The following is a 12,357-nucleotide window of genomic DNA, read 5'->3' as shown; positions in this document are numbered from 1 at the left end:
TTGACTGTCTGAAGTCTACCTTTTATCTAACGGTCTGTCTGGTGTAACAGTCTGGACACCAGTGTGGTGTGAAGCAGTGGCGTAACGGGGAGCAGTGTGGAGTAACAGTGTGCAGTGTGGTGCGGAGCAGTGGAGTAACGGTGTGCAGTGTGGAGTAACGGTGTGCAGTGTGGAGTAACAGTGTGCAGTGTGGTGCGGAGCAGTGGAGTAACGGTGTGCAGTGTGGAGTAACGGTGTGCAGTGTGGAGTTACAGGGAGCAGTGGCTTAACGGTGTGCAGTGTGGAGTAACAGTGTGCAGTGTGGTGCGAAGCAGTGGAGTAACGGTGTGCAGTGTGGAGTAACAGTGTGCAGTGTGGTGCGAAGCAGTGGAGTAACGGTGTGCAGTGTGGAGTAACAGTGTGCAGTGTGGTGCGAAGCAGTGGAGTAACGGTGTGCAATGTGGCGCGGAGAAGTGGCGTAACTGTGTGCAGTGTGAAGTAACAGTGTGCAATGTGGTGCGGAGCAGTGGCGTAAAAGTGTGCATTACTTACCAGTCAGTGTCATTACCGCACATACACACACATACACATTATCTGCTTCTCAGTGTTCCAGTTCCTGACTGCAGCAAGTGCTGAATGGTCTTTCCAACTCATCACTTTTTCTCTGTCACTTAGTTGGATGGCAGGCAGGACACACACACACACACACACACACACAGATCCATAACACTGCACAGGTTTGTTTAACTTAATTGGTAAGAGCCATCATTAATTGTAATCGAGTAATGCTAACCCTAATGTCAATGACCTGCACATAACCTTAACATCAGTGTCGTACACCTAAATCTAACCCTAACTATAGTAATCTACACCTAACCTTAATGACATACACCTAACCTTAGTAACCTGCACCTAACCTTCACCCCAGTGACCTAAACCTAACCTTAGTAACCTACACCTAACCTTAACCTTAGTGACATAGACCTAACCTTAGTAACCTACACCTAACCTTAACCTTAGTGACATAAACCTAAGCCTAACCTTATTAACCTACACCTAACCTTCACCCCAGTGACCTAAACCTAAACTAACCTTAGTAACCTACACCTAACCTTAACCCCAGTGACCTAAACCTAAACCTAACCTTAGTAACCTACACCTTTACCTAACCTTCACCCCAGTGACCTACACCCAACCTTAGTAACCTACACCTAACCTTCACCCCAGTGACCTAAACCCAACCTTAGTAACCTACACCTACACCTAATCTTCACCCCAGTTACCTACACCTAACCTTAGTAACCTACACCTACACCTAACCTTCACCCCAGTGACCTAAACCTAACCTTAGTAACCTATACCTACACCTAACCTCCCTAGTGACCTAAACCTAACCGTAGTAACCAAAACCTAACCTTCATCTCAGTGACCTAAACCTAACCTCAGTGACCTACATCTACACCTAACCTTCACCCCAGTGACCTAAACCTAACCCTAACCTTAATGACCTACACCTAACCTTAGTAACCTACACCTAACCTTAGTAACCTACACCTAACCTTAACCTCAGTGACCTAAACCTAACCTTAGTAACCTACACCTAACCTTCACCTCAGTGACATAAACCTAACCTTAGTAACCTACACCTAACCTTAACCTCAGTGACCTAAACCTAACCTTAGTAACCTACACCTAACCTTCACCTCAGTGACATAAACCTAACCTTAGTAACCTACACCTAACCTTAACCTTAGTGACATAAACCTAAGCCTAACCTTAGTAACCTACACCTAACCTTCACCCCAGTGACCTAAACCTACACCTAACCTTCACCCCAGTGACCTAAACCCAACCTTAGTAACCTGCAACTACTCCTAACCTTCACCCCAGTGACCTAAACCTAGCCTTAGTAACCTACACCTACACCTAATTTTCACCCCAGTTACCTACACCTAACCTTAGTAACCTACACCTACACCTAACCTTCACCCCAGTGACCTAAACCCAACCTTAGTAACCTGCAACTACTCCTAACCTTCACCCCAGTGACCTAAACCCAACCTTAGTAACCTACACCTACACCTAACCTTCACCCCAGTGACCTAAACCCAACCTTAGTAACCTGCAACTACTCCTAACCTTCACCCCAGTGACCTAAACCTAACCTTAGTAACCTACACCTAACCTTCATCCCAGTGACCTAAACCTAACCTTATTAACCTACACCTAACCTTAACCATGAACTTAACCTCAATATCCAAAAGCTGTAAATCTTTCAGCTCTTTAATTTCTTAAATAGCTAAAGGTTTGCTGTGCTGAAAGCAGCCTGTTCAGAAGTGAGGACCAGGAAATAGTTTATGTTGCGATGCCATTGTGGGGATATTTGTTCTCACAGCGATAGTAATACAATAAAACGCACGCACACACATACACACACACACACACGCACACACACACATACACACACTTTTTAAAATAAAATGATTGTGTAGTTATGTTAGCATAAAACACTAGTGTTCTTCTTCAGCCTTGTGTTTCTATACAGAACATTTTCTCTCTCTCTCTCTCTGTCTCTCTCTCTCTCTCTCTCTCTCTCTCTCTCTCTCTCTCTCTCTCTCTCTCTCTCTCTCTCACTCACACACACACACACACACACACACACACACACACACACACAAAATGTGTATACATGCACACACAAGTGTACACATGTTCACTTTATTTAAGTGCCCTCATGCCCTCTCTGTGGCATGCTGTCTGACTTAAGGACGCACACACATACTAACACACACACACACACACACACACTAACACACACACACACACACTAACACACACACACTAGTCTGTTTAATCCTTGTGGGTTCTGTCTGCTTGTCAGCTTGCATTTGAGATGCTTTTTTTCCTCGAGGAAAAGAAAGAGAAAGAAACTTATATGACCACTCAACTCTTTCTTAGAGGGGAACTGCGCGTGTGTGTGTGTGTGTGTGTGTGTTTATACCTTTTTAGGACAGACTTAAAAATGTATTATTATTGTTATTATTATCAACAATAAGTTATACAACCTTTCATATGTATTACACTCATGTATATGATTTGTTTCTGCTTATTGCTGTTTCTGCTGCAGAATGGGGAGATGGTGTGTGTGTGTGTGTGTGTGTGTGTGTGTGTGTGTTGAAGTGCTAATCTAAAGTGATATTGATCTGTTACATGCAGTTCCTCAGCTGTAATCAATGTTTTATATTTTAATGGTCTGAAGAACCATTTATCTATTCAATGGAAATGTGATTTGTGTGTGTGCGTGCGTGTGTGTGTGTATGTGTTAGATCAGTTCTTGCTCATGTTTACTCTGTGTGGTACTGATCGACAGAGAACCTGCAGGCACCCCTACAAACCCTATCTGCATAATGGAGTATGGTGTATGTTGGGTACAAAGATCAGACTAATTATTAATTTTTATTTGTCGGAAATGTAGTATTTTATATATGTATATCATATATCATTATATCATCTGTGTGTGTGTGTGTGTGTTTGTGTTTGTGTGTGATAGTGATGGTGACGTATATTTAGTAAACAGAGCTGAACAGACGAGCAGAGATGAAAACAGAACTTTTTCCTTTCTTCAGGGCTGTCACTGTATGTGTGTGTGTGTGTGTGTGTGTGCGCGCGTGTCTACAGCAGTGCTTTTCTTTCCGTCTTATTCTGCTTTACCCCAGAGAGACATAATGCCTGTGAGAGTGTGTGCTCTAGTTTGATGGCAGCTGAAGCCCTGTCACTGCGTGGGGTGTGTGTGTGTTTGTGTGTAGACGTGTATGAAGGGCTGGGCAGTATGACTGTGTGTTCTGGTTATGATGGACTCATTCCCTGTTAAGACTGACCCCTGCATAGACTCTTACTCAGGCCATGACTACTAGCTTACTACTAAGCATACTGCGCTCTTTACATACTGATGTGAACATGCCAGAGTCACGTACGGCGGAATCATCCTACACAGGTAGGTGACTGTAGTGTTCAGCGGCTTGGGTGGGTCCCTTGGGACCCTTGGGATCTGATACCCGATCCAGCTAATTGTGTTAGTATCAGGACCAATGTCCGATTCTAGTATCGGATTGGTGCTCCCTACTTTTATTAGTGTAGCATGTTGTGTAACTGTCTTCCTGGAATATTGAACCTCAGTCTGACACAGGAAAGGAGGTGATGTTGGCCACCACACCACACCAACTTCTCTCACAATGAGCCGAATGCTCTCCTCGGCTGCTGCTTCTGCAGCTCATTATTATTCCTGCTGCTTTATTGTGTTTCTGTTTCATCTGCAGTTTAGGTTTAATATCAGATTAGTGCTGATTGTGTGTGTTTGTGTGATCAGAGCAGTCGGATTAAGCGGGGTGAGAACAGTAGAAATGCTGTTATAAAAACCGAAAACAAAAACAACAAAATGTTCAAATGCAAACTACACTGTGTCCTGACCTCACTAACACTCTTATCACTGAATGCAATCAAATCTTCACAGCAATGCTCCAAAATCTAATAGAAAGCATTCCTTGTACAGTAGAGACAGTTACTCACAAAAGCAGAATAACCTATTTTTTAATACTCTTGATTTCAGAATAAACAACAAATGAGCAGATGTCCCAATACTTTTGTCTATATAGTGTTTTTTCCTGCTGGGCTCTACAATAAGCACAGACTTAGGGGTCTGTCTGTCCAGCGATTGTATACATCATAGTATACAGCATTCATACATGCACTTTATTTGCTGGTCAGAAATAATTATTTATTTTTACGTTAATTTAGTTGGCATCATTTGTGCTTTATTTAAATAAATTGTCACACATATGTATTTATATACATACTGTTTAATTTCATTTTAGTTTACATTTGGTTTTTAAAGTTGTGTAAATTTAGAATCATTTGTTGCCATTTTATTTCCACTGTTATTATTTGTTTTTTGTTTTTTTTATACACCTTTTCACTATCTTAATTCCTTATTTATTTGTAATTCTATATATATACACACAGTGGGGGGAAAAACGTATTTAGTCAGTCACCAATTGTGCAAGTTCTCCCACTTAAAAAGATGAGCGAGGCCTGTAATTGACATCATAGGTAGACCTCAACCATTATTTCCACCAATTTCAAATAATGGTGGAAAATAAGTATTTGGTCAATAACAAAAGTTCATCTTAATACTTTGTTATTTATCCTTTGTTGGCAATGACAGAGGTCTCTGTAAGTTTTCTGTAAGTCTTCACAAGGTTGGCACACACCATTGCTGGTATGTTGGCCCATTCCTCTATGCAGATCTCCTCTAGAGCAGTGATGTTTTGGGGCTGTCGGCGGGCAACACAGACTTTCAACTCCCTCCAAAGGTTTTCTATGGGGTTGAGATCTGGAGACTGGCTAGGCCACTCCATGACCTTGAAATGCTTCTAACGAAGCCACTCCTTTGTTGCCCTGGCAGTGTGCTTGGGATCATTGTCATGCTGAAAGACCCAGCCACGTTTCATCTTCAATGCCCTTGCTGATGGAAGGAGGTTTGCACTCATAATCTTACAATACATGGCCCCAATCATTCTTTTATGTACACGGACCAGTCGTCCTAGTCCCTTTGCAGAGAAACAGCCCCAAAGCATGATGTTGCCACCCCCATGCTTCACAGTTGGTATGGTGTTCTTTGGATGCAACTCAGCATTCACTCTCCTCCAAACACAACAACTTTGGTTTCATCTGACCATAAGACATTCTCCCAATACTCTTCCGGAACATCCAAATGCTCTCTAGCAAACTTCAGACGCGCCCGGATATGTACTGGCTTAAGCAGGAGAACACGTCTGGCACTGCAAGATCTGAGTCCCTGGCGGCGTAGTGTGTTACTGACGGTAGCCTTTGTATCGTTGGTCCCAGCTTTCTGCAGGTCATTCACTACGTCCTCCCGTGTGGTTCTGGGATTTTTGCTCACCGTTCTTGTGATCATTTTGACCCCACGGGCTGAGATCTTGCGTGGAGCCCCTGATCGAGAGAGATTAGCAGTGGTCTTGTAGGTCTCCCATTTTCTGATTATTGCTCCCACAGTAGATTTCTTCACACCAAGCTGCTTGCCTATTGCAGATTCAGTCTTCCCAGCCTGGTGCAGGTCTACAATTTTGTTTCTGGTGTCCTTTGACAGCTCTTTGGTCTTCACCATAGTGGAGTTTGGAGTGTGACTGTTTGAGGTTGTGGGCAGGTGTCTTTTATACTGTTAACGAGTTCAAACAGATGCCATTAATACAGGTAATGAGTGGAGGACAGAGAAGCCTCTTAAAGAAGAAGCTACAGGTCTGTGACAGCCAGAAATCCTGCTTGTTTGTAGGTGACCAAATACTTATTTTCCACCATTATTTGCTAATAAATTCTTTAAAAAATCAGACAATGTGATTTTCAGAATTGTTTTCTCATTTTGTCTCTCATAGTTGAGGTCTTCCTATGATGATATATATATATATACACAGCCCTTTTTCTTTTTTGCATTTGATTATTACAATATATAAGCCATTTCTAATGCTGATGTTCTCCATAGTTCATGGATAGAATAATATTAGCCATGCAGTCTCATGAGGATGACCACCCCACCCCACCCCACCCCCCCACCCCACACACACACACGAGAATGCCCATAAGTAACATTTCTGTCTGAACGTGTCATGTGTAATCGAGCTGATCATTTTCACAGAGGAGGTGAAAATTAATCATAAACACTCTTTTTCTTCTCTCTCTATCTCTTGCTTTCTCTCTCTCTCTCTCTCTGCAGGTGATATTTGAGGCAGAGGTTGCGAATGGAAGGAGGGGTTTTATCGCTATTGATGATATTCAGGTGTTGAGTTATCCGTGCGGTGAGTAGATTCACATGTTCACTCTGTTAACTTTCACCTTTACAAACCTGATTTGATTTGTATCATATGTTCAGTTTTTATGTGTAATTCTCTCTATATAAAAACATATCACTATATAGTGTAATTACTTTAGTATTACTTCATTACACAGTTACTTGGCTAAAGATTTGTCATATTGGAGTCTGCACTTCAGACTTTAAAAAAACTGCAAAATAAGACCATTAACAATTAAGATCTTAATGAATGTAGTGGCCCTTATAACTGATTGACAACAAAAGTCATAACCCAAATCACTTTGTAACATATTGCCAGATATCATCTTGTAACATTTTCTAAAGTATTGTATTATATTGTAGTGTTGTAACCTATCGTAGCATAATGCATTGTAGCCTTCATTAGTATTCCTGGATAGAGATACACCATGAAGACATGAAGAAATAAAAGAACAAGAAATGGAAGAAATATGGCACCTGTGTAAATCTGTCTAGAGCAGCCTTTTCTCACACACTGACTGACCATAGTCATAGGTGTCCTGGTGGCCTCCCTCACTAGTCTCCACAGTCACTCAGTTTGTGAGGACAGGCTGCTCTTGGCAGATTTACACAGGTGCCGTATTTCGTCCATTTCTTAATGATGGATTTAACTCCAGGGGAGTATCCATTCCCTGACTGATACTCTTTAATAAGCTTTATTTGTTTAGTTGTTTTGTCTTCATGGTGTATTTGAAGCCAGGAATACTGATTGACCAGTGACTGGACCTTCCAGACAGGTGTCTTTATACTACAATCACTTGAGACACATTCACTGCATTCAGGTGATCTCCATTTCACCTACTGTAAGACTACCAGCACCAGCTGCCTGGACCTCTGTTGATTCACTTATTTTATATTAGATATTTGTATTTATTTGATAGTACTTTGTAGGACCTGTTTTCACTTTGAGTTTTTATGTTATATTATGTTGACCATGATTCCATTGATAAAAGCAGTAAAAGAAGAAGGGGGTGAATAACTTTTATAGGCACTGTAATGTATTGTAACGTAAAACATTATAACATATCGTTTTATAGCCTTACTGCAAGGACACACTGTCGCCTTCTTATCTCTAGATGTGTAGAACTTCCTCTGAAGGTGTTTAACAAGCAATGGGAAAGTGTGTGTGTGTGTGTGTGTGTGTGTGTGTGTGTGTGTGTGTGTGTGTGTGTGTGTGTGTGTGTTTGTGTGTGTGTGTTTGTGTTTGTGTGTGTGTGTGTGCTTTGTTGAACTGTGAGGGGTTTATCTGGAATAATACAGCAGGTAGCGGTAATTAAGCCATTAATCCACAGCAGAGTGGGATTAGTGTGTGTGTGTGCGCGCGCATATGTGTGTGTGGGGGGTGTTTAACTGGATTATAATCCCTCTGATCTACTGCAGTAATACAGCATACCTTACACACCTCACACACAGCATGTGCAAGGGCACAGTGTGTGTGCACACTAGGAAAGCATCCAGATATATCTGTTAATATTTGTTTTGAAGGCGTAACAGTTATTATTGTGATTATGCTTCATGTTTGATTTGCAAAGAAATTCCTCTGCAGGGGAAATCATCTTAAAGCCAATCTGAATTTCTGAAATTTCCCATTTTGAGATTGTTGTAAGTTTATTATAGATGATTCACCCTATTTTTTATTATTTTTTTACTTGTTTTACTTGTCTTTACAATGAAACTTAACTGCATTCTTTTATCCAGTCTCTTAAAACCTTTACTAACAGCAAATTCTGACCACTGACTGTGTGGTTTTTGTGTTTATGTAGATAAATCACCTCATTTCCTGCGTTTGGGGGACGTGGAGGTGAACGCTGGTCAGAATGCCACCTTCCAATGTATCGCCACTGTCCGAGACGCTGTCAACAACAAACTCTGGCTCCAGGTACGCTAATCTGATCAACATTCACCACAGTCTGATTAAACTCGCTCCACAGGACAGGGGAATGGGAATCAACTGGCGGAGTGTGTTTACTGGTGTAAATCTGCCTCTAGAGGAGTTACGAGTCGTGCATGTTCATACTGCACACAGTAAAATAGATCAGCGAGTAAAATCGATCAGCACTTTCTGTGAGATACCGTGTTTTTATTGCTGCATAAAAGATGGAGGCTTTCATTCTTGTTGGATGCACTGTTTTTTTTCCCTTTCCCCTTAGTAAACTCTTATATATCTAACTTGTATTTCCTGTATGATAGATTTAAAAAACACTCAAGATCCTGCAGGAGGGGCTATCACACCCATTCGGCTTTTATTCAGACATGTCACAAACATAACATTTGTGTGAGTTTATTAAAATAAACTGCACAAAAAAAGCCTAAACTTAAAAACTATTTATTTACATTTATTTTACATTATTTACATCTGCATTTAGCAAACACGCTTTTCCAGTGCGACTTACAAGGTTACTCGTATTACAGAAATGGGCCAATGTAGTGTTAGGAGTCTTGCCCAAGGACTCTTATTGGTGTAGCGCAGCATAGTCACCCAGACTGGGAATTGAACCCCAGTCTCCCACATGATGTGGTAGCTCAGTGGCAGGTAGTGGTGTTATCCATAGTGCCACACCAACCAGGCAGCCATTTTTCTACCAATTTTTGTGCTGCCAATTAAATCACCCTTTGTAGCTCCTCCTAGCACTAGCGATGCTTTGACACTAGGAGGGTAAGGACTTGACATGTCTTTCCTCTGATGCATGTGATGTCAGCCACCGCTCTAACACATGCCTGTGATGGCCAACATCCCTTTAAGAGTGATGAGGGGTGATGGGTATGTGCCATGGGTATGCACAGAGCACGGCTAACTTTGCTCTCTCAGACTCTCCCGCTGATGGCAAAGTGGAACGGTATCCACCTATACAGCTTACAGCCCCATATAGCCCTGTATAGCCCCACCCTCTTACACTAAAGTGAGCATAAAACGTAGTGTTAAAGGTAGTGTTTTAGCCCGTGTTTCAGCTCAGACTGCTTTTTAAATGAGAACTAATGCATTTTTCTACCCCTCTTGAATGCAAATCACCTCTGTTCTGATTGGCTGTCAATTCATAAAGCACAGAACTGAAAGTAAGCTGCTTTGAGGCAAAGTGTTCACACACAAACTATGGACAGATGTTTATGTACGACTTCGAACTCTTTTCTTGAAAGAAAATATGAGGATATGATGTGGTAGCGGGCTCTTTAATTTCAAACCGCACTCCCTTCTGAAAGGGTTAACGCGGTCTGACCCGTCTCTCACCAGGAAGCTGAGCGGGAGAGGAAATGGAATAAGCAGCGAGTCCACCTGAGCCGAGCTTTAATAAAATCCTGCGACGGACGTTTTTCAATTTCAAATAAAGCGGAGCCGGCAGCTCCTCCCCGGCCGTGTCCGACATGCGGCGCGTTTGATGTGGAAGTGCGGGGCAAACGCAGGATCAAAGCGCTTTCACACACACACACACACACACACACACACACACACACACACGCACATACTTAAGAGGGCAGAACACACTCGCAGTGTGAAGCTCTCCTCGGGCCTAGATGTCGGAGAAAACGGACACCCCAGTTTTTTAGCGTCGGAAGTGGGGCTGTTAGAAGTCAAAAGTTTGGACACACAGGCCCCTAGAAGGGTTTTCCCTCGATTTTCGTAATTGGCGCATTTCACAATTACACTAATAGCAGCTGATGTGAGTGAGCAGCACCACCAAACTCCCAATGCATTGAGTGGATTTAGAGAGAGAGAGAGCGAGAGAGAGAGATAGAGAGAGAGAGAAAGAGAGACTTTAAGTGGATGTAAAAAGAGAAAGAGATATTGAGTGGATGTAGAGAGAGAGAGAGAGAGAGAGAGAGAGAGAGAGAGAGAGAGAGAGGGGGATAGAGGCTGAAAGTGTGGGGAGAGAGACAGAGAGAGAGAGAGAGACAGACAGAGAGAGAGAGAGTGAGAAGAATGGCGAAAGATGTAGAGGGAGCGGTAGAAAGACATTGAGTGAATGTAGAGAGAGATAGTGAGACATTGCGTGGGTGTAAAGAGGGCGAGAGAGAGAGAATGAAATGGACATGGAGACACCAGAGGGATGTGAAGGAAGAAAAATTGACTCTGGGAAGATGTAGAAAGAGAGAGGGGGTGAAGAGACACTGAGTGGATATAGAGGGGAAGGGAGAGATATTCAGTGTATCAGTCATTTCTGGTGACCGCTGTGATGCTTGGTCATGTATATGCCTCATGATAAAGAGGCCAATAATCTAACCCCTGAGCCTGCCTCTCTCAGATCAACAACTAATGGCACCAATCTGCTCTCTCCTGCAAACTGTTGGCTGTTGGTTCACCATGACCGCGACGCTGCTAACATGACCTCTCCCGCCAATTACTTTCGGGACCCGTGGGCAAACCCACCTTGTGTTGACCACTTTATTTATTTTTTTATTGTAGTTTCAGACATGGACTGGAGAGACTTGAGTGTTGAGAATGGAAAAGTGCTGCTGTTGTACGACTGTGTGGTGAAAAAGATGGCGGTGGTAAGGCGAGAGAACTGCAGGGCTCATGGGAAACACGGTATTTAGAGTTCAGGGTGTGACATTTTATCGGAAATGGTCGCGTTCGCTGTTATTTTTTAGTTTGATTTCACATTTCTTTAAGAGTTGCATCAGTTGTGTAAAAGTCGTCTTATTAGCGGTCAGCAGGGGTATAAATAACACCCCGAACACGCACACACACACACACACACACACAAAATACACATGCTTAATAATCAGCTCCTATACAGAGGGAAGAGAGAGGACTATGCCCCCTCATTAAACCTGAAACTGTCAGAGAGAGAGAGAGAGAGAGAGAGAGAGAGATAGATAGATAGAATGAAGAGGGAGAGAAGGGGGTTGAGAGAGTTTGAGTGAATGAGAGAAGTGAATAAAGAGAGAGTCCGATTGAGTGGATATAGACAGAGAGGGAGAGAGAAGGGGGATAGAGATGCATTGCATGGATGAGTGAAGAGACTGGGAGGTAAAAAAAAGGGAGAGGGAGATTGAGTGGATGCAGGGGGAGAGAGAGAGAGAGAGAGAGAGAGAGAGAGAGAGAGATTAAGTGGATGGAGAGAGAGGATAGAGAGACTGGAGTGAATGTAGAGTGAAAAAAGGGATCGAGAGAGCTTAAGTGGATGCAGAAAGAGAGAGAGAGAGTTCTCTCTTCAATTTGCTGCAGGATTTCCACCAGCTCTGTCCTGATAATGATAACTGTGTGTGTGTGTGTGGCCCTCCTGTTGCTCCCTGATAAGCTGATAACAGCTGAGACTGAAGAGGCGGGAGAGGATGGAGAGAAAAAGAGAGATGAGAAGATGAGAGATTGACACACACACACACACACACACACACACACACAGTGAGAGAGAGCGAAGTAGAGACTTGTCTCATGTGACAGGGCACTGAGAGTGTGAAGGAGAGAAAGATGGAGAGGGAAAATGTGAGGAAAGGGGGGATAAAAACGAGTGCGGTCCGTTACACTCGTCTGATCTGCT

General features: G+C 42.7%; 1 protein-coding gene across 16 annotated transcripts in view; it reads left to right on the top strand.

Moving 5' to 3' along the window:
* The window catches only part of ptprk (protein tyrosine phosphatase receptor type K), a 167,709-nt gene that overhangs the window by 73,025 nt on the left and 82,327 nt on the right, over nt 1-12,357 (top strand). For all 16 annotated transcript variants that reach the window (XR_011979599.1, XM_072676992.1, XM_072677084.1 and 13 more), the window contains 2 exons: nt 6,767-6,848; nt 8,644-8,759. Coding sequence is in view for 15 of the 16 variants with exons in the window: in XM_072676992.1 (XP_072533093.1) it covers nt 6,767-6,848; nt 8,644-8,759 (198 nt within the window). In the remaining variant the exon portion in view is untranslated. The remainder of the gene's footprint in view (nt 1-6,766; nt 6,849-8,643; nt 8,760-12,357) is intronic.

Source organism: Salminus brasiliensis, chromosome 1 (genome assembly GCF_030463535.1).
Source record: "Salminus brasiliensis chromosome 1, fSalBra1.hap2, whole genome shotgun sequence".
NCBI lineage: Eukaryota > Metazoa > Chordata > Actinopteri > Characiformes > Bryconidae > Salminus > Salminus brasiliensis.
Note: the sequence above shows the minus strand (reverse complement) of the source record. Positions and strands in the feature narration are given on the sequence as shown.